The 27,726-nt window shown below is 41.2% G+C and overlaps 4 protein-coding genes across 5 annotated transcripts; all 4 read left to right on the plus strand.

The window, feature by feature from the left end:
• Positions 1–206: 206 nt before the first annotated feature.
• LOC149314150 (olfactory receptor 5V1-like) lies at positions 207–1,139 on the plus strand. The gene has a single exon (XM_089523386.1). The coding sequence runs from the start codon at positions 207–209 to the stop codon at positions 1,137–1,139; it is 933 nt and encodes a 310-aa protein (XP_089379512.1).
• Positions 1,140–7,223: 6,084 nt separating this feature from the next.
• On the plus strand, positions 7,224–8,156 carry LOC149314151 (olfactory receptor 5V1-like). Its single transcript, XM_089523387.1, has one exon. The coding sequence runs from the start codon at positions 7,224–7,226 to the stop codon at positions 8,154–8,156; it is 933 nt and encodes a 310-aa protein (XP_089379513.1).
• Positions 8,157–17,846: 9,690 nt separating this feature from the next.
• LOC149314152 (olfactory receptor 5V1-like) lies at positions 17,847–18,773 on the plus strand. Its single transcript, XM_089523388.1, has one exon. It carries the CDS (start codon positions 17,847–17,849, stop codon positions 18,771–18,773), a length of 927 nt encoding a protein of 308 aa, XP_089379514.1.
• Positions 18,774–23,668: 4,895 nt separating this feature from the next.
• On the plus strand, positions 23,669–27,616 carry LOC149314153 (olfactory receptor 5V1-like). 2 transcript variants are annotated; one of them, XM_089523389.1, is made up of 2 exons: positions 23,669–24,579; positions 27,583–27,616. In XM_089523389.1, exons 1-2 carry the CDS (start codon positions 23,669–23,671, stop codon positions 27,614–27,616), a joined length of 945 nt encoding a protein of 314 aa, XP_089379515.1. The 2 variants fall into 2 exon arrangements, with proteins under 2 accessions (XP_089379515.1, XP_089379516.1); XM_089523390.1 differs by lacking the exon at positions 27,583–27,616 and having other exon boundaries at positions 23,669–24,604.
• Positions 27,617–27,726: the final 110 nt, after the last annotated feature.

Genomic DNA, 27,726 nt, shown 5'->3' on the forward strand with positions numbered 1-27,726 from the left:
CAGAGTCACTGTCCACCATAAACATCGCTTATTATTAAACACACTAGCCATCCTTTCTATTCATCCTACATATCGTGCAGTAAGAGAATTAAACATATATACATCCTGCTTGAACTCTTTTCCTTCCCTTGTGCATACATTTAACAAACCTATTTTCATTTTTCTCTGTCTTAGATATCTTACAATTTAATTTCATTGGATGGTAAATGGAGACAACGAATGGTACATGGATGAGTGATTTTTACCTGACTGAACTGTCTGATCTCCCAGAAGTACGAATTTCCCTGTTTGTGATGATTCTGCTGATCTACCTAGTTACCCTGGCAGGGAATGGGGCAATCCTCCTGGCAATAGGGACTGATGACCACCTCCAGACCCCTATGTACTTTTTTCTCAGCAATTTGTCTTTGTTGGACATTCTTTGCCCAACAGTCACTGTGCCAAAGATGATCCAAATCATTTTGTCCGAAGACAAGAGAATATCATTTAGAGGCTGCATGTTGCAATTATTCTTTCTGATTGATGTGGTGGGCACTGAAATTTTCTTGCTAGCAGTGATGGCCTATGACCGCTATGTGGCTATATGTAGCCCTTTACATTACACAAGCATCATGAGTAAACGGGTTTGTGTTCAGCTGGCTGCTGGAACCTGGCTGACAGGATTCATCAATTCCATGGTTCATACGTCTCTGACTTTTACATTATCTTTTTGTGGGCTGAATAAAGTTAACCAGTATTACTGTGATATCCCACCAGTGATGGCTCTCTCTTGCTCTTCAACATACCTCCCTGAACTAGTCCTTCTTCTTGTAGCTGGCATTTTAGGAAGTGGTGCCTTTCTTGTCACCCTGATTTCTTACATCTATATTATTTCTGCCATCTTGCGCATGCCCTCTGCTGAGGGAAGGCACAAAGCCTTTTCCACTTGTGGGTCCCATTTGACTGTAGTTTGCTTGTTCTATGGGACCACCATTGCTACCTATGTCCGTCCCACCTCAACCTATTCTCCAAAGCAGGATAGAATTATTTCCATGTTATACGGGGTGGTTACTCCTATGTTGAACCCTATGATCTACAGTCTGAGGAATAAGGAGGTAAAAAGGGCCTTGGTCAAAGTACTTAGTTCTAAAAGGTTTTAGGTTGTTCCCACAATTATCAGTTGGGATGTGTTGTGTTTTTAGCACATTTTTGGTAAAAATAAAGTATATATTTAATAATAAATTATGTGCAGCACTAATGAAATGGAGGGAGGGTTTAACATCACACTTAGTGATGGTTCATCCTCGCCTTTTTCTTTCATTGGTTTGAAAGGGTTAAGATCAGAGAGGGAAGTTTTAGTAAGTCAAAAATAGCACCCCTCTAATTTATTTTAAAATGTTGGATAATTGGTTGCAGGGAGCAAGTAGTGTTTCTCAGATCTCATTGGTGACAGGCTTCATCACATCTATGTTTCACACTTTACTGACCTTTGGATTATCATTCTGTGGGCCAAATAAAGTAAACCTGTATTATTATGATATTCCACCAGTGATGGCTCTCTCTTTTTCTTTAATGTACTTCTCTGAACTAGAAGACCTGTGGGGAGTTTTTGCTCTTTGTTTTTATCAGCAGATTAGGTCTCTTATAACCCAGGTAAGTGACAGAGTGGTCTGCCTACCTCTCTCACAACCACCCCTGAGCAGTTCCTTCCCTAGCCCCAGGTCCCTCCTTTGGGACCTTAAGGTTATTAGGTCAAAGTAAAGATCTCTCTCTGGATCTCATGGCTGCTTCTCACATCCTTCCAGATTCTCTGAGAAAGAATCTGGTCTTTGTAGAGTAATTCAAATTTCCCAAGGCATCAGCCTTTAGTAAGGAAACAATAATACTGAAATATCAAAAATGTCAAAGCCAAGCCTGTTACAGTCCAGCTTTGAATATGCAGAGTAGCAGAAATATGCCTTTGTGTAACTTTGGCTCAGTACAGATGGCACTAAAGCACCATGCTCACACCGTGCTATGGTTACGGGACCGTGCAGCAACCACATGGTTCCTAACCCTAGCATGTACTGGTGGCAGCATAATGACGGCACCCCATGTACACGGGTGCCACCATTATGACGTAACGGGCACATAGTGTCAGCATGTCATGTCACGCCAGTTATGCCATTGGTGCACTCGGATGGAACTGGCATGGCAGAAAAAGAACCCGCTTTTTGTGGGCTCTTTTTTCTCCGCAGGGAAGCCGCGCAGTTTGACAGCTGGAAAGGAATAGTAGAGTTGAGTGTCATCGGCATATTGATGACACCACATCCCAAAGCTCTGGATGACCTCTTGGCTTCATGTATATGTTAAACAGCATAGGGGACAACACAGAACCACAAGGAACCCCACAGGCCAATGGCCAGGGGTTGAGCAGAAGTCTCCTAACACCACCTTCTGGGTTCTCCCCTCCAGGAAGGAGTGGAGCCACTGTAAAACAGTGTCCCCAAGTCCCATGCTAGAGAGGCAGCCCAGAAGGATACCATAGTCGATGGTATCAAAAGCCACTGCCTGTCCAGGAGAACCAGCAGGAACACACTCCCTGGGTCCAGTTCCCTGCATAGGTCATCCACCAAGGCAACCAAGGCTGTCTCTGTTCCATAGCCAGGCCTGAAACCAGATTGAAATGGATCTATATAATCTGTTTCATCCAGAAACCCTTGGAGTTGGAAAGCCACCACATGTTCCAAAACCTTGCCCCCAAAATGGTAGGTTGGACACTGGCTGTTAATTATTTGGGATCCAGGGATGGCTTTTTAAACAGAGGCCTCACAAACTGCCTCCTTTAGGCAAGATGGAACTCTGTCTTGTAGGAAGGCACTGACTTTTACCCACTCAGCCAGTCCCCCTCTGGCCTGTTTAATAAGCCAAGAAGGACAAGGGTCCAAGACACATGTGGCGGCTTCTGAGTATATGTTTATAGGTTTGCAAAGAAATTTTCCCTGGATCAGCTTGTAGCTACATGTGCTGTGTGTGACACAACTGAGAAATCAAGTCATTCCTCAGAGATCCTTGCCCCAAGTGCATTCCTTGTCTGATGCCATTTTTCCCTAGGGCCAAAAAAAAAGGAAAGAAGGAAAACAAAAAAAGAAAACAAAAAAAGGAAGAACAAAGACTTGATCTATTGTCTTTTACCACATGCTTGTACAATTTTACCTTAGAATAACTGCACCAGCACTTCATATGATTCTTGTCTGCATAAATTCACCACAGTGTTGCTTCCTACCCTGTTTATACAGGCTACCAAGGAAACAAGAAAGGCAAGTTCATACTATCCAGGCAGCAGTCCTGGATAGTAGCACATTTCAGGTTTGCAGTCCTATTCGTTGATTATGTATTATATTTATTCAATGATTTAAAATTTGAATGATCAAAATTCTTAGTCTGTGAATTCTCTTAAGAACTCAATTTATGATCTTGGACAAATTTCTGCTTAAGAGTCTTTATTCTTTTCTCCCACCTCAGAAATGTAAAGGTTTGTATGGATGCCTAGATAAAATATTGGTGATAGTTTATGAGCTGTTTGTGATAGAAGTTAAGATTAGCTTTATGTCTTATAAAAAGGATTCTTTGGGTAGATACATATTTTATCATTAAAATGTGTAATGTTAGCAGAAAATCCTTTGGAAAGATATTACTGTATTACATCCATCTGTGCATACTGCACGAATGTCTAATATTTACAAGAATGCATTATTTTGTTTGGACATGCAGCTTGTGATGAAACGTGCCTTATATTCCAATATATTTTATAAAACTATAAAATCATTTCATCAAATGAAAAATTGGAAAAAGAATTTGCACAGGATATTTCATAAAGTGTAATGTATGACAGGAATTGCTGTTGGTTTGGTTATCATACGTGACCTATAATTCTTCTCTCAGTGCTGTTTAGCAAATACCAATAGCGTTGAAACACAGCTAAATATAATAATCATTTAAATCAGGTGGGGGAACTGGTGGCTCTACAGGTTTTGCTGGACTGCAGCTCCAAGAAACCTTCATTATTGGCTATGATGCCTAAGGTTGGTGGGAAGTGCAGTCCAACAAGATGTGGAGAGCCAAATTATTCCCACCAATGAACTGCATGCATCTGAGAAACCAGACCAAGTCTAGGCCAACTTATGCAATAACTTCTTTTATTCAGTTAGCCTCCAAGATACTACAAGTTTCCCATGCAAACTTGCATACTTATATGCTGAACTAACAAGGCTCTGAATTCGATCCTTTGTGAATTGATGAAAAACGCACCTTTCTCTCCTCTTTTGAATATTACTCATGTGATGTAATACCAAATTTATTTTCCAAGTCCAGTCATTATGTTGTCAAAATGGTACCATCCATGTACAAGTAGGGACTTTCAGGAATCACAGGAGAACCACAATATTTTTGCTGTTATTTGCCATAAAGTTGACTTCTACTAATGGCAACCATGTAAATGACAGAACTCTAATCATCATGTGCCTTGTTCACGTCTTGCAGACTCTGAGCTGTGGCATTCTTGATGGCTTGCAAACATTCCACAAGATTTACAAAAGTACAAAAGATTTTTTAAAAAGTATCCTCACTGCAAAACAATTTAATGAGTGCCAAGCATACATATTAACTAGCCAGGGAATGTTAGCTGGCTGGCACATGTGTATGACCAGCCTGCAGAAACAAGTGTGTTGGGAAGGATGGGACAGATATACTGGAATCCTGAACAGAGGCACTCAAGACAAAGTTTTCTGGGAGGTGATGCTAGTATTTTATAGTAACTAGCAACAATTTTTTAACTATTTTAAACACTTACAAAGAAGATATTATACAATATAAAACTTTAACTTTGGCAAAACCATGCCACAATTTAAATTAAGAGCAATTAATAAAAGGGAATAAGGAGAAATGTCTATGATAATTTTTTTTGGATTGTGTCATCATTCTCATAACTAGAATTTCTTCCCAGCTTTACTCTTTACCATCACTGCAATGTTCTTTAATATTTTAAGCAGGGTAATATTTTAAACAAGGTATAGATTATTGTGTTTACAGCCAGAGGCAGGAACATGTTGCTATCCATATATTGTTGTACTATTGGTTTCATCATCCTTGGTTATGCCGTGACTGATATAGAGTCCAGCTACATCTGGAGGACAAGAATTTCTCAGCCTTTCTAAATGGACTGCTGAGTAGATGGATTTCTTTAAACTGAGGAAATGAACTTTTCTGTGCTACAGTGAGTAAGACTGAAATCTTTAGGAATGGTTTTGAACAGGGATTACAGTGCATACATCCAATGTCTCTTCTTCACTGTGTGTATATTTCTCTCTCCCTGTGTGTGTGTGTGTTTGTGTATGATGTTTGTCTAGGAGAAAGAGAGATTTATGACAGATTGTATTTTGTGTAGGTGTTTTTTTTAAAGATGTGTCATTTACTCCAGTTTCAAAAAAGCTTCAAAGGTATTGACTTTTCTTTCTTTTTTAAGTTAACATTATATATTCATACAAATCTCAAGTACATTTAGAATCAAAGAATCATAGAGTTGGAAGAGAACACAAGGGCCATCCAGCGCAACCCCCTGCCATACAGGAACTCATAATGAAAACACCCCTGACAGATGGCTATCCAGACTCAGTTTAAAAACCTTCAAAATAGAAGACTTCACGAGACTCCAAAGGAGTGTGTTCCACTGTCAAACAGCCCTTACTGTCAGGAAGTTCCTCCTAATATTGCACTGGAATCTACTGATCCATGTCCTATTCTCTAGAACAGCAGAAAACAACTTTGCTTTATCCTTAATATGACACCCCTTGAAATACTTATAGGGTTGTCATATCACCTCTTAATCTTCTCTTCTCCAGAATAAACCTCCCCAGCTCCTTAAGTCTGTTCTAATAGGGCATGGTTTCCAAACACTTCACCATTTTGGTCGCCCTCCTCTGGACATGCTCCAGCATCTCAACATCTTTTTGAATTGTGGTGCCCAGAACTGGACACAGTATTCCAGGTGAGGCCTGCTCAAGGCAGAATAGAGTGACACTATTACTTCCCTTGATCTAGATGCTATACTTCTATGGATGCAGCCTAGAATTGCATTGTCCTTTTTAGCTGCCACATCACACTGTTGACTCATGCTCAATTTGTGGTCTATTAGGATTCCTAGATGCCTTTCACATGTACTGTTGTTAAGCTAGGTGTCCCCCATCCTATATCTATGCATTTCATTTTTTCTAACAGAATTCTACTTATAAAACGTTTGACTTTTCAGCTACATTCTATTGATTAGAAATAAGGAGTTTAACATAACTAAGGGCCTAAGTAGATGGGTCAAATGAAGCGGCTTCAGTCCACTTTGGAGGTGTGTTGTTTAAATGACACACATGTCCTAAGAGACCTGAAGCCACTTCATTTGGCTTGCCTGTTCAGGCCCTAAGAAATGAAAAAAAGGAAAGATTAATGATTAAACATTCACTGTGGCACTTTGGTATAAAACTGGTGATTTATCTCACATGCATGTAATGTCATTCAATGAAATCTCTGTTTCATCCCAAACGTATCTCTGTTGGGGTACCTTTGGGGATAATTCCATTTATGTCAATGTAAAATATGATCCAGATTTATGTGCTGAATTCTCCAAATCTGTCCCATGAATTCTGGCCCACTATATTCTTGTTGCTGTGTGCCTTTGTTTCCGACTTAATGGCTGCCCTCAGGCAACCCTATAATAGGGTTTTCTTGGCAGGACTGGCAAGATTTGTTCAAAGGGGGGTTGCTTTTGCCTTCCTCTGAGCCTGTGGAGTGTGATTTGCCCAAGGTTACCAAATGAGTTTTTGTGGCTGTGTGGGAATTCGAATCCTGGTCTCTGTAGACACAGTCCAATGCTCAAAACATGACCCCATATACATTGCTTACTATTAATACAACAGCCATCCTTTGTACTCAACATGTAACATATGCTGGCTTCTGGGTTAATTAACAGAGTTTATAGTATGCCCGATGCTTTGTGTGATTGTTTACTCTACGTGATTAACTGTTTATAAACTGTGGTTCAATTAACATCCATACCTTTACCAGCAGTTCATGGTATGACTGGTTGGGGACACTTATCCTGCAGTAAGAAAATTAGACATATACACATCCTGCTTGAAATGTGCATACTTTTAACAAACCTATTTTCATTTTTATGTACCTTAGATATCTTACCATTTACTTTCACTGGATCGAAGATGGTGAAAACCAATCTCACGTGGATAAATGATTTTTACTTGACCGAACTGTCTGATCTCCCAGAAGTACGAATTTCCCTGTTTGTGATGATTCTGCTGATCTACCTAGTTACCCTGGCAGGGAACGGGGCAATCCTCCTGGCAATAGGGACTGATGACCACCTCCAGACCCCTATGTACTTTTTTCTCAGCAATTTGTCTTTGCTGGACATTCTTTGCCCAACAGTCACTGTGCCAAAAATGCTCCAAATCATTTTGTCAGAGGACAAGAGAATATCATTTGGGGGCTGCATGTTGCAATTATTCTTTCTGATTGATGTGGTGGGCACTGAAATTTTCTTGCTAGCAGTGATGGCCTATGACCGCTATGTGGCTATATGTAGCCCTTTACATTACACAAGCATCATGAGTAGACGGGTTTGTGTTCAGCTAGTTGCTGGAACCTGGCTAACAGGCTTCATCAATTCTATGGTTCATACGTCTCTGACTTTTACATTAACATTTTGTGGGATGAATAAAATCAACCAGTATTACTGTGATATCCTGCCAGTGATGGCTCTCTCTTGCTCTTCAGCATACTTCCCGGAACTGGTTCGTCGGCTTCTGGCTGGCATTTTAGGAAGTGGTGCTTTTCTTGTCACCTTGATCTCTTACATCTATATTATTTCTGCCATCTTGTGTATGCCCTCTGCTGAGGGAAGGCACAAAGCCTTTTCCACCTGTGGGTCCCATTTGACTGTAGTTTGCTTGTTCTATGGGGCTACCATAGCCACTTATGTTCGTTCTAATTCAAACTATTTCCCCGAACAGGACAGAATCGTTTCCATGTTATATGGGGTGGTTACTCCCATGCTGAACCCTATGATCTACAGTCTGAGAAATAAAGAGGTGAAAAGGGCCTTAGCAAAAGCACTTAGTTCTAAAAGGTTTTAATCAGATCTTCATACTATTATCTGTTGCAAAATGTGTTTTCACAATATTTTTTGGTAAAAATAAAGTATAAATTTAATAACAAAGGGTGTGTAGCACTAATGAAATGGAGGGAGAGTTTAACATCACTTCACTAAACTCTTTATTTCCATATCCAGGCATAATTTTTCTTTCAGTAGTTTGAAAGGGTTAAGATCAGAGAGGGAAGCTTTAGTGGGAACCGTTAAGTTCATGCCAGCAGGATTCTTCAAGAGAAAATGCAACAACAAAGGGCATTTTCTTCACTTTTTTGGCTCATTGTGGAAGAAGGATGTCTTCTGGAGTCTGAGGTGCCTCTCCCACTGGCAAAAAAAGCAGCTTATTTTGCTGCGATTCTGACTTGGATTCTGACTCAAATCTGACCTATCGTTCCCATTAATAATAATAATAATAATTTGTTTTATTTATATACCGCTATTCCAAAGATCATAGCGGTGAACAGCAAGTAAGCTAATTTGCCCCCAACAGTCTGGGTACTCATTTTAGCGACCTCGGAAGGATGCAAGCCTGAGTCGAGCTTGGGCCCTTTTGCTGGTCTTGAACTCGCAACCTTGTGGTTTTGAGTGAGTGGCTGCAGTACAGGCATTTAACCACTGCACCACCAGGGCTCCTCCTCCACCAGGGCTCCATGGCACCTTTCTTTTTAATACGGCTCAATCTCTTCTTCTGGAGATATTTTTTTACACATTAGAGGTTTCACAACTATGTGAAACACTTAAAAACGGGTGCAAACAGACCCATTTTTTTACCCCTGTTTTTGTTTCCATTGGTATTTTCCCTGTGGTAATTTGAAGCGATTTATTTTGCTCCCCATTCCCATTGCCCTTCTGGAACCTCTTTTTTTAAAAATCAGCTGTCAATCAAACGCTTAAGCACTTGACGTCACAGCCAATCAGTCACTTAGGTGCTTTTCCCCTCTGGGAAAGGGAAAAGGGAGTCTCTCTTTGCCCCCAATCCCTTGGCGTCCAGCCTTTTCTGTGTCTCCCCATTGTTCCTCTGGGAAAGAGAGGAGAGGAGCCTCTCTTTGCCCCCAATCCCTTTGCCTCCCCCATTGCTCCCTGGGCTGTCTGGGGGGCAATCATGCAGGCATGTACTGCAAAGCTCATCTGCTGCTCAGACGCTCAGACAGAGGCGAAAAAACAAAATAATAATAATAATAATAGTTAAAAATGGTGTTCAATGGCTCTCCTCACACATCGGTCTATGAATGTGGAGCAGAGGGGCGGTTGCAGGGGGAGTAATGTGTTTACTGCGTTTGGAGCTCAGTGTAGTGCGATCGCCTTACTCTGCTTCCCAATCCACTGAGGGAAAGGCTATGCGAACGAAGAAAATGGCGCCGGTGATGCAGAAAGAGAACAAAGAGTGTGACACCCCCAGGCCAGCCCCTTGAGTGCTGCTCCTCCCATCTCCAGGTTCCAGAATCAGACACCCTTTCATTCCCGTTCATTTGCCCCGAATCAAACTCAGGAGGCACAGGAAAACTTGCTTTAAAACCACTGTTTTTTTAAACTGATTTATCAACCTATAATTCGGGTTTTCCTAGATAAATCAAATCAGATTCGAATCTCAATGGGAATGATTTCAGAGCAATGCGGGTTGGATTCGCACTCAAATGGAAACGATGCACCCATGATTCACATCCAGCATTATAGGCCAGTGGGAATGACCCCTGAGATTCACCCTATGGCCCACCAGAAGGATCCGGTGCCACCTTCATTGTTAGAACACTTGGAAGCTGAAATCTACTGACATGTCAATAGAGTATGATGCCTAGATCAGTTCCCCCCCCCTTTTTTTATTTTCATTGTATTTGATCTTCTGTACAAGGGTTCAATACCAATCACTTGTAATTTGTTGTTTACAACATCTGTCTAGCAACCTATCCAAGCAATTCCATTTTCTTTTAAATAAAATATCTCACTTTACAGTGATGAAGATGGCTGTTTTCTGAGTACATGTCTTCAAACCAGCTGAACACAAGAATGGGGAATCAACCAATCCTCCAGTTCCAAATTTATTTTCATTTTCCAACTTCTCGCTATAATTAATCTCACTGCTGTAAGTAAATTTGTTACAAGACTTCTTTCTCCCTTTCTTAATGATGTAAAATGGAAAAAAGAAGAAAGAAGTCTTGTAACAAATTTACTTACAGCAGCAAGATTAATTATAGCGAGAAGTTGGAAAATGAAAATCAATGTGGAACTGGAGGATTGGTATAAAGAAGTCTGGCAAATAGCAATTAATGATAAATTAACATGTAAATTGAAAGTGAAAAAAGGATTATGGAAAAGAAATGATTTTGATGAAATATGGAAAAAAATTATTGAAAAAGTACTAAGAAAAGAAGATGGAAAATTACCTTCATGAGATGAATTCAAATTTTGGTTGGATTATATGGATGAGAATGGCTTTGGGGAAGGGGTGCACTGTGTTTTTAGTATAAAATAAGTACATAAAGTGTTAAAGCATATTTGGATATGAAGAAACTGTATTATTATTTATTAATAATAAAAAAAGAATGGGGAATCAGCTATAGGAGAACTCAAGTTAAGGGGTAACAGGTGTCTACTGAGCAATCCAATCTCTATCTCTGGAAAATGGTTGGTAATATTTTGGAGATACTTTACAGCAAGTGTAGTGACTTTGGTAGGTCCAGGGGCCAATTTTCTTCCCTGGGACCTTGTAGGAGCTGTGTGGACACTCAAAACGCACCCCTAATAATAAAACAAAGTCCAGTTCTAGTACTGAAAAATGTATTTTAAAATGTTGAATGTGAAGGGGAAGCAAGTAAGATTTCACAGATCTAATGGCCAACAGGCTTCATTATGTCCATGGTTCATACATCACTGACTTCTGCATTATCATCCTGTGGGCTGAATAAAGTAAACCCATATTACTGTGATATTCCACCAGTGATCTCTTTCTCTTCAATGTACCTGTTTAAAGTAGAATACATGTGAGGGTTTTTGCTTTTTGTTTTTATTAGCAAATTAGCTCTGTTATAGTCCAGGTAAGAGGAAAAATGCTCTATCTATCTCTCTTAGGCCTACATGTCTTGGTCCTAGGGGTGAAGTGGAAGAATCTCGATGCCAGAGTAATGCCTTGAAATTTACATACATCTGTGTGTTCTTGTGCCTTATTCATGGCTGCTAAGAGCAGCTGATGTAGATTGTTCAAAGCTGCTATCTTATACCCTTGACTGCAGTACAGTATACTTTTTCTGCCTCGGATGGTAATCCTCTTTCACTGAGTAATCAACCCTGGGAATCAATGGGAGGACAGACATTGCAGCCAGATCACCCTCACATACCACATGCTAGTGATGTAATTTTCTCTTTATTTTTGCTGCCCCTGAAGGGAGACAGAAAGTTATTATCCTTGTTGCTCCTTTATGGAGAGCAAGACATTTCAACTTGGTCATCCCTCACAGAGAAATAAACCATTCCTGAAAAATTACAATGAGGGCTATAAAACACTGGCCTGGCTTTCCCTACCTTCCTCTTCATGCAATTAGCAGTGTGAACCATAACACTCCATTTGTAGTGTCCAGTGGGAGGGAAGTTGGGTGGTAAGAATGACATAAAGGCCTGGTACATACCTGTTGGTAATTCTGGGCTGGCGGTGGCCTAATTTCCTCTGGAGGGAAGCCGCAGCTGCCAAACCGCATGGCTTCACTCTGGAGGAAAAAGAATCTGGAAAAAACAGGTTCTTTTTTCGCCACCATAGTTACATCAGTGCACCAATGGCACACTCATGATGTAACTGGCGCTACACGAGTGGATGCTATGCATCTGTTACATCATAATGGTGGTGCCCGTGTACACGGGGTGCCACCATTATAGCGGTGCCAGTATGGGCTAGGCTTAGGGACCATGCAGTTGCGGTGAGGTCCCTAACCCTAGTTGTGTCGCCACTACGCCACAAAGAGCCCGACTGTCCTGGGCCGAAAACAAGAATTGAGCCCCCATCATGAAACAAAGAGACCAGAAATGTAAATTGGATGTAAAAATGGGCCTTTATTGGGCCTTAAACCTATTTAACCCAAACTGTTAACTTTAAACTCTTGAGACATCAACAGAAGATGAAATCTTGATGCAGGTTGAGCTGAATCCAGGTGTCTTTCCTTCCCATTGGGCGAAACACCAGACTCTGAGGGAAAACTGAACACTCAGATTGTATCCTCTGCCAGTCATAGGGAGGTAGATATGAGGCATATTCTCCTAAACTCCCTAGAGTTTGTAAGAGAGGGCAAACCCCCCATATCTTCCCCAAAGGCTGTTTCCTGAGCAACCCCCATGTCCCTTGACATATAAAGGCTGCCCTAAGCCAGACTTTTCACCTCAGTGGGGTGCCTAGGTGTACACCGATCCTTCCTTCATTCCCATTAAGACCACAGATAAGGGACAAGTGCCTGCTTTGTCCCTTTCCCTCATCAGGACCTCCAACACAGACTTCATGCCCTGCTAAATATCTCTCAAGAACAAATTACTACCCTCTTCAGAAAGGTGAACCCCATCTGATCAATATAACTTGGGTCTACGAAGTACAATAATGGAATGACCAATGATATGGCCGAAAGACCTTGGCATTGTATTTCATATTTATCTATTGACCCCTAGAAGGGAGCAGGGGGAGAAAAAGCTTAAAAAGCTTTGGTCTGCCCCCTTCCTGGCAAGGCTGAGCCCATGAGGCCCTGCCTATTTTTAAGCCTCTGGTCTCTATTCCGGGACAGCCTTGAAAACTACACCCATGCCTACAGTGGCAAGCTACTTGTTTGGGTGTACAAACTTATTGGTTGATATGCATGTTGGGAAGGCGGAAAAAGCCCAACATAGCATGTGACCTAGAAATAATCAGTTCCATTGAACACATGGATAATTGGAGATATGCCCCTTTATACCAATGTGCCTTCAGGTATGGGAAATGTGTGGCCCTAAGATTAATTTGAGTTCTGGTTAAAAAGGGGTAAAAATTGATGCCATGGAGGCAAAACTGGATCAAAATCAGGCCTGGATACTGTGCACCGGAGCTGAATTATTTTGCAGGTGTGGATTCAGCCTAAGATTCCAGTTCCATACTTACTTCCCCACTCAAAAGAAAGGGCTTTATAGCTGAGCTTCGCAATGGTATTTTTCCTGGATCAGTTTGTTGCCACATGTACTGTACTGTGACACAACTGAGAAATCAAGTCAGGAACTGCAAGATTTCTCAGAGGGCCCTGTCCCCAAATGCACTTCGTGTCTGATGCCATTTTTTCCCAAAGGCAAAAAAGAAAAGGGGAAAAATATGTAAAAGAAAAGAAGAAAACAAAGAAGACGAAAGACTTGCTCTTTTGTCTTACTACATGCTTGTACAATGTTACACCAGCACTTTGCATGATTCCTGTCTGCATAAATTCTCCACAATGTTTCTTCCTACCCATTGGTACAGTCTATGAGGGACACAGAAAAGGCAACGGAACAGCAGACAATAACATTTTTCAGGTTTGAAGTCTTGTTCTTCAATTATATACAAATTCTATTTACTCAATGATTTAAAGAGCAGAGATCATAATTCTTACTATGTGAATTCTCTCAAGCTGATGATCCTGGGCAAATTTCTGCTTAAGAGTCTTTACTCCTTCATCCCACCCGAGAGATCAGAAGGTCTAGAAGGCCTAGATAAACTGTTGGTGACAGTTTATGAACTGTTGGTGATAGCAGTAAATATTAGCTTTATGCCTTAGAAATGAGATGTTTGGTAGATAAATGTCTTACTATTTGAACATGTAATAGTAATAGAATGTGTCATTCTGGAGGATAATTTTTTTACAACCATCTATGCACATTGCACAAATGCCTGAAATTTACAAAAAAAAAAAAAAAAATCAATTATTTTCTTTGGCCATGCAATGTGATGAAATATGGCTTATATTCTGATATATTTTATAAAAAAAATAGAATTGTTGTTGCAACAAGTGAAAATTTATGATTAAAGAATTGGATTAAGAATTTGCACTGAATGTTTCATAAAGAGTAATGTGTGATGGGAACTGCTGTTGGTTTGGTTCATCATAAGTGGCCTACAATATCTTCCTCACTGCTGTTCTGCATATACTAATATAACTTTTGTTTTTATTGGACTGTAGCTTCCAGCACAGCTTCCAGCACAGCTTGGACTGTAGCCTCCAGCACCATTGGCTATGATGCCTGGGGATTTGGGAAGTGTAGTCCAACAACATCTAGAGGGCCAAATGATTCCCACCTCTGAACTGAATTAATGACACCCCCCCCTTTCTCTCATACTTCTTGTATTATTCAAGTGCAGTAACAGCAAATTTATTTTCCAAGTCTTGTCCTTAAGTTGTCAAAATGGCACCATGAATGCACAAGAGGGGACTTTCAGGAGGCTCAAGACAGCTGTAGTGTTTTTGTTGTTCTTATATGCCATTAAATTGACCTTGACATCTGGCAGTCTTGTATATGACAGACTTCTAAGACAGACCTCTCAGCTGCCCTTCTGAGGTCTTACAAACTCTGAGCTGTGGTTTTCTGGATAGCTTGCAAAGTTTCCCCAAAATTGGCAAAAAGTACAAAAAAGGTGCTTTAAGTAAATATCCCCACTGCAAAACAATTTAATAAGTGCCAAGCGTGCCTATTAAATGACCATGGAATATTAACTCACTGGTGTGTGTGTATGACAAGTCTACAGAAAAGGATGTGGTGGGAAGGATGGGACAGAGATACTGGAATCCTGAACAGGGGTACTCCAGACAAACTTTTCTTGGAGGGGACACTAGTATTTTATAGTAACTAGAACAAGTTTTTACTATTTTAAACACTTACAAGGAATATGTTCTACAGTATAAAACTTTAACTCTGGCAAAACCATGCCTCAGTTTAAATTAAGACTAACGAATAAAAGAGAACAAGGAGAATGTCTATGCAAATTGTCTTGGATTGTGTCGTCCTCCTTATTATAACTAGAATTTCTTCCCAGCTTTACTCTTAACCCATTACTGCAATGTTCTTTAATATTTTAAGCAGGGTAATATTTTAAACAAGCTATGCATGTATATAGCCAGAGGCAGGAGCCTATTACTCTCCACAGATGGTTAGACTGTTGGTCTCATCATCCTTGACTATTCTGGGGCTGATGAAATCTAGAGTCTAGCTACATCTGGAAGACAACCGCTTCTCAGCCTTGCTAAATGGACTGCTGAGTGGATGGGTTTCTTTAAAATGAGGAAATGAACTTTTCTCTGCTAGAGTGATGAGAGAGGGAGACTGAAATCATTATGAATGGTTTTGAACAGGGATTACAGTGCACACATCCAATGTCTTTTCTTCACTGTGTATATATTTCTCTCTCCCTGTGTGTATGTTTGTGCCATTTGTGTCTAAGACTGAGGGTTGTTGACAGGTGGCATTTTGTATAGGTATGCTCTTTGTTTAACAAAAAAGTGTAATTTACCCCAATTTCAAAGACGCTTCAAAGGTTTTAACTTTTCAACTGCACACTATTGATTCATAATGAAGAATTTACCATAAGTAAGAAAAGAAGACATAGACATATTCTATAGCATGACAAAAAATGTATATCCCTAGTTTCCACATTGTTGGAAAAAAGGAGATTAAAGATAGGTTTTCTGCCTTACATAGAGTGCATCTACACAGTAAAATAATGCAGTTTGATACGACTTTAAACACTGCAATTCCATCCTATAGAATCCTGGGATTTGTAGTTTTACAAGATTTTTAAAAGCCTTTTCTGCCAAAGCACAAGGGTGGTGCACAAAACTATAAATCCCAGGATTCTGTAGGATGGAACCATGGCAGTTAAATTAGAGTCAAATTGCATTATGTCTATAGTGCAGACACACCCGAAGACTACCAGTGGAGCTATGGTATAAAACTGTTGAATTGTCCCACAAGATATCCTTCATTGAAATTTACACCTCACTTCATAATTTGTGTAATATTTACACAAATATTAAAATCACTCTGTACTTTTCGGAATACTTCCATTTGTGTCAATGCAAAGCTGATCCAGAATGATGTGCTGAATTCTGCAAATCTGTTCCACCACATGCATGTTGCTGTGTGCCTTCAAGTCATTTCCAACCTAGGATCACCATAATCACGGGGTTTTCTTGGCAAGATTTGCCCAGAGAGGGTTTACTTTTGCCTTCCTCTTAGGCAGAGGGTGTGTGACTTGGCCAAGGTAACAAAGGCCCCATACAGACAGGCCAAAATAAAGCTACTTCAGGTCACTTTGGAGGTATGCTGTTTAAATGATGCATGCGTCCTAAGAGTTGGGAAGCCACGCCAAAGCCATGCTCTAATCCTAAGGACTGGAGCGTGGCTTTGGCATGGCTTCCATACTCTTAGGACGCATACATCATTTAAACAGCATGCTTCCAAAGTGACCCGAAGCAGCTTTATTTTGGCCGGTCTATACGGGCCCCTTGTGAGCTTCCATTGCTGAATGGGGATACAAACCCTTGTCTCCAGAGTTGTAGTTCAATGCTTAAACCACTATACCATGTTGGCTCTCTCACAATATAAATCCCATTTCATAGAGGTGATAGCCAGGACTGCTTACTTTCAGCTTCAGTTGTTATGCCATCTGCACCCCTTTTCAGAGCTGTAACGGTGTGTGCCATTGCCATCCTCTGAGGCTGAGAGACTGTGACTTGCCCATGGTCACCAAGAGGTTTCCATGGCCAAGCCAGGATTCGAACCCTTGTCCCCCAGTACCTTAGGCCAACACTCAAACCATTACACCATGCTAGTCTCCTTGTGTAATTTGTGTAATATTTATACAGATATTAAAATCACTCCACATTAAATGAGTTTACAAGCAAGGTACAAAATGTTTATTATTACCTTTAACACCCTCTGTGGTTTGGGTCCATGTTACCTGTGGGATCATCCCCTCCTGTATAACATGCCCCGCAAATTCAAGTCCTCTTGGGGACATTTACTCCAGCCAGCCAGCTCCCAACAAGATTGGCAACTATCATCCAGAAGACTTTTTCTTCAACCACTTACAGGTTATGGAATAACCTACTGGAAGAGATTTGACAGCTGAATATGCCATTCAAATTAAAACAGTATTAAAGATCAGTCTCTTTTGTCAGACCTATCCAGAAGATTTTTAAATTATGAATTTTAAATTATGAATTTTAAACTATAGACTAGTTTTGTTTTAAGATGGTCTTATATGATTAATATTGGCCTTATGTGTTCTTTTAAACCAATGTATGTCTTTTGACTATTGTTATGTGCTGTATTTTAATCTGTTGCTGTTCTTCGTCATGGGAGGAAGAAAAGAAGAAGAAGAAGGAAGAAGAAGAAGATTCAACAAACCAGCTGTCCTTTCTACACAATATGAAACAAATTGTGGCTTCTGGAATAGATAAGAGAATAGATAGTATGCACTATGCTCTGTGTGACTGTTTTATATGATTTACTGATTATAAAGAGTCATTTGGTTGACATTCATACTTTGACCAGCAGTTTACAGTATGATTGGTACATGGGTGGGGGAATTTGACACATGCAGTAAACAACATATACATCCTACCTGAACTGTGGTCACTTCCTTTTAACAAACCTATTTTAATTATTCTGTATCTTAGATATCTTACCATTTAATTTCACTGGATGGAAGATGGAGAAAACCAATGTTACGTGGATGAGTGATTTTTACCTTACAGAACTGTCTGATCTTCGAGAAGTGCAGATTTCCCTGTTTGTGATGATTCTACTAATCTACATAGTCACCCTGGCAGGGAATGGGGCGATCCTCCTGGCAATAGGGACTGATGACCATCTCCAGGCCCCCATGTACTTCTTTCTCAGCCATTTGTCTTTGCTGGACATTCTTTGCCCAACTGTAACTGTACCAAAGATGCTTCAAATCATCTTGTCAGAGGACAAGAGAATATCATTCACAGGCTGCATGCTACAGGTATTCTTTCTGATTGATGTGGTCAGCACTGAAGTTTTTTTGCTAGCAGTGATGGCCTATGACCGCTATGTGGCTATATGTAGGCCTTTACATTACACAAGCATCATGAATAAGCGGTTGTGTGCTCAGCTGACTGCTGGGACCTGGTTGTTGGGTTTCATCAATTCCATGGTTCATACCTCACTGACCTTTTCTTTATCCTTTTGTGGACTGAGTAAAGTTAACCAATATTATTGTGACCTTCACCCAGTTATGTCTCTCTCTTGCTCTTCTACCTTTCTTTCAGAGTTGGTTGTTCTCCTTGTGGCAGGTGCTGTAGGAGGTGCTGCTTTCCTAGTTACCCTAATTTCTTATATCTATATAATTTCTGCCATCTTGAACTTGCCCTCAGCAGAGAGCAGGCAGAAAGCCTTTTCCACCTGTGGGTCCCATTTGACTGTAGTTTGCCTGTTCTATGGGGCTGCCATCTCCACCTATGCTCGTCCTGCATCTACTTATTCCCAAACACACGTCAGGATTGTTTCCATGTTATATGGGGTTGTTACCCCCATGCTGAATCCAATGATCTACAGTCTGAGAAATAAGGAAGTGAAAAAGGCCTTGGTCAAAGAACTTTGTTTGAAATGATTTTTGTGACAGATTAGCTTTTGTCTACTGTATGAGTTTTGTGTTTTTAAACCATTTTTAGTTCATCGTAACAACAAATTAGCAACTAACAATTTCATTTCATGAGACCAAAAATCTGCTGCCCTAGGGGTTGTCTGTCTGGTGAGCAATGATGTGAAGTGAAAGAGAACAATGACCTCTTTTAATGGAGCCTTTTCATAATTCTAGAATCTCTCCTTACTAGAGATATATTTGATGTACATGTTGAGTGCTCTTTTTTCCTTCTAGCAGAAGAAAATGTTTTCAGAATGTAGGCAAATGGGACTTGCTGTTTTAAAGCCTGCTTCATGTCTTGTTGATTTTTACACTGAAACCACTTTAGACCTCTTAACGTTACAGTTCGTTATATAGTTGTTGCATTTGCTTTTCTGTGAGCCATTTGGGGAACTTGATCTGTACAGTTTAAAATTAAATATAAATTTATAAATGTTAATAAATAAATAAGCTGTGCAAAATTTAGAATGGAGTATGGTGCAATAAGAGTTTGAAGAAGTAATGGATACACCTACACACAAACTCCTAGAAAGTTGCTCAAGAAGGCTGTGTTCTGTTTTGCTTGGTTTTAGAAATATGGACTTAAGAAACCCATTCAGACCAGAGTTGGGGCACATTAGCCTCCAAAGACTTAAATGATCACACTTCCCTGCACTTGCTCCCACCCCCCCCCCCCCAAAACTCAGGTTTTTGCTCCCAATGATACCAAATGTCCACTCAGAGGATGATTTAGGACATTTTAAGGCTATTTTGGGTTACTGAGTTTCTTTTTGAGCCATGGGAGCTTGATGTCCTCCACATCCTTAGAGACCATTCTGGGCATTTTTGGAGCACTTTTTGAACACTGGGGGCTAGTAAAAAAACAGCTTGGGAGCTGCATATAGCCTGTGGGGTCCACACTGCTCCACTGTGGTCTAGACAGAAGAATGGCCTGACTTACTGTGTTCACCATTCCTCTGAATATTGCTGTTCAGAAATCTTTTCCTTTATCTCTATATAGAGGTTCAGACAATACATTTGTTAAAACCCATTTAAGAACTAATTAAAACAATTCTCTCCCTCCCCTCCTCTCTCCCTCTAAACTTTTTCTGGGGGGAAATCATTCAGTGATGCAAAGATACAGCAAAATTATCTACTTGCACCGGAGGCTGTATGTTAGGTTTCTCTGTAGAAGAATATTGCAAGGGCCCTGAAACACGCCCGTTGCGTTCTAAAACGGGGGCACACACAGGCGCACACGGAACAGGATGGGGCTAGGAATGCATCTTACTGCACAAGGGAATGCCGCCGCTGCCGCCAGGTGTTCCAGTCACGTCCTACATCTATTCCAAAGGGTGTGATTTCTGAGAACTGTTCCAAAGCGTTCTCAGAAATTGCGCCCTCTGGAACAGATGTAGAACGCGATTGGAATGCCCAGCGGCAGCAGTGGTGTTCCCTTGTGCAGTAAAATGCATTCCTAGCCCCATCCCGTTCCGTGTGGGCCCGCGCGTACCCCCATTTTGGAATGCTACGGGCCCATTTCAGGGCCCGTGCGATAAACTTCAGTGAAGTAACTGTTCTGGACATGCCTCATTCCAGCCAAAAGAACTGCTGAAGAAGTTAACTATTGAATGCTTCTTGCATTCACTGTTCAGTGTGAAGAGGAGGCTGTACAGATCATGGGCCTTTTCACAGTATGCAGTTATAGTGCTATGGTTCTGCTTTAACTGGAACACCAAATGAATGGCAACTTCTTATGGAATCCTGGGATAAGGAGTTTAACATTAGTTCTTCAGATGCCTCTGACCAAACTACAAATCTGAGCATTCTATAAGAACCAGCCATGGCAGTCAGTGGAATTATAGTGCTATAACTGTGTAGTGTGAAAGGCCTTGTGACTGTGTTTCCAGGTGTCCCAACCTGGAAATAATATTGGCCACTGGAATCCCTTTCCCATATAAGTGGACTTGGGGAAAGTGCAAAGAGTGATCAGGCACTACTGAGTAGCTGGTGTAGAAGCTGCAAGAAGGTGGCGTTTCCCCCACAAGGGGGAAATAAAAGGGAAAGCCAAGTTCAAAGGAGGAGAGAAAAGAGAATGAGACATGCTGGCAGGAGAAGGAGAGGAATGCTTTTCTAGACTGGGTGAGAGTGGAGACACTGGAACAGAAGACTGTCCAAGAGGACATTGTGCTGCTTGAGAGCTCCAGAAAGGCAATAGCAATTAAACAGACTGCCAAGTATTGTCTTGCCCACTGCATCTCCAAGATTTTCCCCAAGGCATCAGTCCAAGGGAGCATCTGGTAGTGTGGTCAATGTATGGTGCAAGGTCCAAGGCTGTTAAGAAGCACAAGCCAGGAATCCAGAAATGAGAGTGTTCCTTCCTCCTGAAGGGTCAGTCATCAGCCACAACCTCCTGAGGGAGGTGCTGGCAGCCTCTCCCAACTCTTGCTGAACACTGAGCATTTCCCATATAAACATTCTGAACCTCTCTCACACACACCCCTGTCAACAGTCCATTACGGTAAATATTGCTAAGTCCATGTCTCTGTGTTGTGGCTGCTGGAGAGGGTCACTGTCTGTCCCAAGTACTGGCATGTTCCCCTGTCCTTCTGTTTCCCTGCCTGTGTCAGAATCTGAACCTGGGCCCTGGGGAAAAGTCATGATTTGGTATCTATGTCCTGAGGTCCTACTTGAGAAACACATACCCTCCAACACCTCACGGATGAAAACCAAGACATGTATGGCCAAATAACATCCAAGTGGGGTCAAGATCAAAAAATTATTAATGAGGAAGAACATACAAACATGGAGGCTACAACATTGGCTTTTGCTTGAGCTTAGGGGCTTTTGCCTGAGACTCTCCTTCCTCTCTCTCCTTCCTCTCCTCCCACCCACTCCCTCACTGGGTTAATTGAGTGCAAACTATGTTTCCACTTTGCACTTAATTTTCAGCATGGACACAAAAATCTGATTCCCCCACCTTCGGTTTGGGGCTAGTCTACAAAAAAGTGTATTACACAAATTGCTTTGGGGTTTTGGACATTCACATCAATGCTTAATTGTCTTCACTTTCCTGTGCAAATTTGCATCTATTCACCTTCCTTCTGCTGAAAATGTGCAGCTATGCAAAGCTGGCAGTGAAGCAGGCAGATGGTCACACTTTCAATAATCTGCATCTTTGTAGGTACTTCAGTAAAAACTGTGATTCCTTTTTCTGTGGAGTTTGAGGAGCTCTTTGCCCTGCTACACACACACACACACACACACGCACACAAATGCTCTGAACTGCATGTGGAAGGATCACTTTCTATTAAAGAGAATGAGGAGTATTTAAATCCTATAGACAAGCCCTTCCTTTGTTTTTCCTTGAAAATTGTGTTTTAAGTGTGTGTTTTTTTCTGGAGAGTGGTCCATTACTTTCCAAAGATTTTCATATGAGCCTACAATGTTTAGAAAGGCATTCTGTCTCTGCATTGTTGGGCAAGAAGATCCCCACAGAGCAACAGCTATACCTGAGCTCATATGCTATGATAAACAAATAAACAATGCTACCCTCTGTAGTCCATGGTCTGGTTGGCATTAAACTTTGCAACTAGGGAGTGATCAAGCAGAGTGTACTAATATGCCATGTGTACCATGACATAGTGGATTGCCATGGAAAGGGGGAAGCATTGCAAGGAATGACCATAATACATCCAATTTGAAGAAAAACAGGCCACAACGTTCTTGAACACAGGTGACAGGTTGGGTTGGCCCAAAATGCATGAGGTCGGGATCTGACATCGACCAACTCCCTGTTGATTGATGAGTTCAATCAAGGTTGCCTGGTCACAGCCAAGCTTCGGGATGACAAAGGGGGAACTGGCTGATCATATGCTCGCCACTTAGGGAGCTGGTTGAGTGCATATACGCCTTTCTACCCCCTTATCACCAGGGGACACTGATCCAGTGTTGCCCCTGCAATGGCAACACCACAACACTCTCAGCACCCCTGAGCCCCTGGTGGACTCCCAATCCAGTGCACCTCAGTACAGGAAACCATGCCCACCAGGTCCAAGACCCATATTACCACCCCTGGAAAAGATGTGACAGCACATCCCTATCCCTGAAAAGAGGAAGGGAGGGTGGGAAGAGCTGAGTGAAAATGGCTCTGGCCACCAGCACCACGTGGTCTTAAATATGCCTATCAGTTAATCACCTTTGTGGGGACCCAGAAGTCCCACCCCTTCCAGCCTCCTTCAACAATCCCAGCATCTCACTGCCCCGGTGCCAAACAATGAGGTGGCACTTCCACTCCTGGTGAGAGCCAGATGATGTAGTCTGGTCCCTGGGCAGGAAGTGCCACCTTTTCTGGCCCAAGCAACCAATGAGGGGCCCTGAATCCTGGTTCCAGCCCTCCAAGGGTATGCCTACACTGGAAGACCAGCCTAGGATAATGCCTACCCCACCACAGCAAACTGGCTTGTCCAATGAGTCAGGTGGCACCTTTTACCTCACACATAATGGGGAGAAAGAGATACAAGTCCCCCACCCACACACCTCAAAAAGAAGATCTGTTGAGGATTTGGCAATATGTACATTTACTATGTAGAAGGCCTAACTCAGGATGGTGGGTGGAGTTGTTCCAACATAGTCCATAAATTCTGGTGCCATAACATTCCGCATTCCAACCTCTCCTTGTACTCTCTTCCTGACCTGCCCTGGCCTCTGGGATAGAGAACTGTATTGGAAGGGTGTATGTAGGACACCCAGGATTGATTATATTCTATGCAAGTAAATAATGGATTATAAATTGTTATTCAGTTGACATGCATACTTTTACCAAGCCTGCTTTCCCCTCTGTATTTTAGGTATACCGGGCAATCAATTTGACAGAGTGGAAGATGGAGAAAGCCAATGTCACATTGATGAAGGATTTTTATCTGACTGAACTGTCTGATCTCCCAGAAGTACGCATTTCTCTCTTTGTGATGATTCTGCTGATCTACTTAGTTACCCTGGCAGGGAATGGAGCAATCCTTCTAGCAATAGGGACTGATGACCATCTTCAGACCCCCATGTACTTCTTCCTCAGCAATTTGTCTTTATTGGATATTTTTTGCCCAACTGTCACTGTGCCAAAAATGCTCCAAATTTTCTTGTCAGAGGACAAGAGAATATCATTTATGGGCTGCATGTTACAATTATTCTTTCTAATTGATGTGGTAGGTACTGAAATTTTCTTGCTAGCAGTTATGGCCTATGACCGCTATGTGGCTATATGCAGCCCTTTACATTACACAAGTATCATGAGTAAACGGGTTTGTGCTCAGCTGACAGCATGGACTTGGTTGCTGGGCTTTATCAATTCTGTGGTTCATACTTCATTGACCTTTTCTTTATCATTCTGTGGACTGAATAAAATTAACCAATATTACTGTGACCTTCACCCAGTGATGGCTCTCTCTTGCTCTTCTACTTTTGTCCCTGAACTGGTGGTTCTTCTTGTGGCTAGCATTATAGGAAGTGGTGCTTTTCTCGTCACCCTGATCTCTTACATCTATATCATTGCTGCTATCTTGCACATGCACTCTGCTGAGGGAAGGCACAAAGCCTTTTCCACTTGTGGATCTCATCTGACTGTAGTTTGCTTGTTCTATGGGGCTACCATAGCCACCTATGTTCGTTCTAATTCAGCCTATTCCCACAAACAGGACAGAATCATTTCCATGTTATATGGGGTGGTTACTCCCATGCTGAACCCTATGATCTATAGTCTGAGGAATAAGGAAGTGAAAAAGGCCTTGGTTAAAGTGTTTAGACTGAAAAGGTTCTACTGAATGGGTTAGGTTTAGGTCTTTCTGCTCTTGTTTGCTGTCAAAATGTGTTGTATTTTAGCACTTTTGGGGATAAACCTTGCACCTCTCTCACCTATGACATATGAATACATGGAACTGTGGTTTGTTTCAACTACTACAATACAATTATTCAGATTTTGGTTCAGAATCAAACGATGTTTTATTTCACAAATGCATCCACTATGTGGGGTGAAATTTGTCCCTACTGGTCCTTAGTTGAGGGTCCTCAGCTGTGGAACTCCTTTCCAGTGGAAGTTTGCTACATCTGACTTATCTACAACACTTTTTAAGGAGAGCTATGTTTATTCTGTTAGATTTTTGTAATGCAGACAACTAGGATTTATTGTTTTAAATGGCATCTTATGTCATGTCTTAATTTTTTAACTGTCATTGTATATATACAAATTTTTATATGTTCATGCTTAATACTTTTATGATTACAGTTTCAGTTTTGTGCACCACTTTTAGAAGTTTGGTCAAGAAGCAGACTATACATCTCTAAATATGCCAATAAAACACACAAAAATATGCAAAGCTATGGGTGGAACATAGTAAATTAGAGTATTTAAGCATTTGGCAATGTTAACAATAATTTAGCATATGAATTATGGATGAACCAAGGAAATATGTACTGTGGTGTGTTACAGACCGCCGCTGCTGTTTGCTCCGCGAGGGAGCCGCAGCAGCCAAACCGCATGACTCCCTCACGGAACAAAAAAGAAGCTCCAAAATGGAGCTTCTTCCTGCGGTGCAGTTATGCCGCTGCGAGGTGCCAATGGCGCACTCGTGACATCATAAGCGCTGCGCAACATGCAGAAACACAGCGTCCGCTACGTCAATATGGCGGCGGCCGTGTGGAATGGCTGCCACCATATTGTACGTATTCACTATGTACTAGGGTTGGGGGGTGCGGAAGCACCGCCCCTTCCTAACCCTAATACGTAGTAAATACGTACTTTATGGCTGTTTGTAACCTGCCTGTATGTTCAAAATTTCTGAGACATAGAAAGATCTTGGCTGGTATTCTGTGTTGCTATTGTGGATTCATAACCTTGAGTCTGTAACTGCTCCATATTCAGTAAAACTATGTAGTTACAGTCACAATTGTAAATCCCCCCACAGCCTACCTTAAGAGGCAGCATTCACATTGAGCAAAGAGTCCATTCAGCTGCAGATTGGGGCACAAGAAGGATGGTATTTCCAGCTGTCTCCTACTAATGAGCAAGCCTGCACTGAGGAATTGTGGCAAGGGTCCTGCTTTGAGTTCCAGGAAAATCCAATTTTGAAATTTAGTAGAGAACAAACTGCTAGAGAGTAGAGGTTGATGATGCATTGGTATCACATGCTGTGATGTGTGTGCACGCGTGCAGATTATAAAAGAAGAAACCTGTCACAAATACCATCAGTGCTTATGAATGCAGTGCAGTGACACTTGTTTATGAACTAAATATCTACTTCTTTTTTACTGAAGGAAAGACAGCTGAACCTAATTTAGAGCTTTCAAAAAGTATTTATTTATTCAATGTTTCTGATTTGGCATATTTCAAGTGATGCAGTGTGCAGTGTAATAATTAAAGTAGCTTTAAAATCATTTAAAATAACTGAAATACTTTAATATTTTTGAAAATAGGCATACGAAGAATATTCAACAGACCTTGTCAAGAAACCAACATCTCCTGTGAGATTCCTTGCCCCTTGCATGATGGCAGACCAATGAGTCCTTTTTTTAAAATTAAGGTTTCCAAAATATGTGCAAGATGCCTCTGATATAATTTACTCTTCTCCCTTTGTGAAGCAAAACATATACATGCACACCCATAGCAGCATACACAGAAGAGCAGCCTTGTTCATTAAGAAAAAAGTAAACAACCCAACCTCTCCTTCTGAAAAGTCCATGCCTAGCATGCCAGGGTCAGAATTCACACTTTGAGAGAAAGATTCTTTATGGCACTTTATTGCATTTTGCAAGATTGAATACATGGAGCTTGGTAGCAAATCACATGTCCTCCTATTGCTGGTGAGAACAGCTTTCTTATACAGGTTTACAATTATATCTCTGATATTAGAGCAAACTGTGATTGGAAGACTACTTATATTCTGCATACAAACATAGCCTAAACTGACTGACATTGCATGCTCACTAAGGAGCTTATCACTCATCTTTTTAAACCAAGACGCAGGAGAGAGGTGGGGATTATCACTCACTAAATTGCTGCCAAACCGCCAGCTGCCATCAGCCTGGGTCCAAACTTTCAGATTAAAAAGTGATTGTGGAGCCTGGGAGGCTGGAGCCAATTTAAAAAGGTGAGCGATAAGCTCCTTTCCCTGTTCAAACTTCACTTATTATGGAGATTATTGCATTAGCTTCACTGCCAGTACAGGTACAACAGATAACATGTTTCTGAGAAGTGAATAGACAGTAGATGAATTCAGTTTTGCTGTGTTTTCTTCGAAGATACCAGCCACAGATGCTGGCGAAACGTCAGAAAGAAACTCTCCTAGAACATGGCCACATAGCCCGAAAAACCCACAAAAAACTATAGTTTTGCTATGCATAAGCATAAAAATATATGTGACAGAGGAGATATGTGACTGAGAAGACCTGCAATGTAACTTTCTTAAGGAGAATCTTATCCCATTCACTGACAGGCAGTATGTCGCACTTATGCAACTTGGGCTTCTCTTGCAGCTTTTCAAGAAAGGGATTATTCAACATCTTTATCAATGACTTAGATGAAAGAATAGAATGCATTCTTATCAGATTTTCAGATGACATCAAATTAGGAGGAATAGCTAATACTTCAGAGGACAGGATCAAAATTCAGAATGACCTGAATAGACTAGAAAGCTGGGCCAAAACTAACAAAATGAAATTCAAGATGGAGAAATGTAAGGTACTGCACTTAGGGCGGAAAAATGAAATGCACAGACATATGATGGGGGACACCTGGCTGAACGAGACTACATGTGAAAGTGATCTGGGAGTCCAAGTAGACAACAAATTGAACATGAGTCAATAGTGTGATGCGGCAGCTAAAAAGGCCAATGCAATTTTAGGCTACATCAATAGAAGTATAGTGTCTAGATCAAGGGAAGTAACAGTG

The sequence above is a fragment of the Sceloporus occidentalis genome, unplaced genomic scaffold, assembly GCF_023333645.1.
Source record: "Sceloporus occidentalis isolate IW3139 unplaced genomic scaffold, rSceOcc1.0.p SCAF_4, whole genome shotgun sequence".
Lineage (NCBI taxonomy): Eukaryota > Metazoa > Chordata > Lepidosauria > Squamata > Phrynosomatidae > Sceloporus > Sceloporus occidentalis.

Bases quoted from the DNA above. Each gene is read 5' to 3' on its own strand.
- LOC149314150 (XM_089523386.1), top strand. From the start codon at position 207: ATGGAGACAACGAATGGTACATGGATGAGTGATTTTTACCTGACTGAA.
- LOC149314151 (XM_089523387.1), top strand. From the start codon at position 7,224: ATGGTGAAAACCAATCTCACGTGGATAAATGATTTTTACTTGACCGAA.
- LOC149314152 (XM_089523388.1), top strand. From the start codon at position 17,847: ATGGAGAAAACCAATGTTACGTGGATGAGTGATTTTTACCTTACAGAA.
- LOC149314153 (XM_089523389.1), top strand. From the start codon at position 23,669: ATGGAGAAAGCCAATGTCACATTGATGAAGGATTTTTATCTGACTGAA. The intron at 24,580-27,582 runs GTTTAGACTGAA...TGGCTGAACGAG, and splicing joins AAAAAGGCCTTGGTTAAAGT to ACTACATGTGAAAGTGATCT.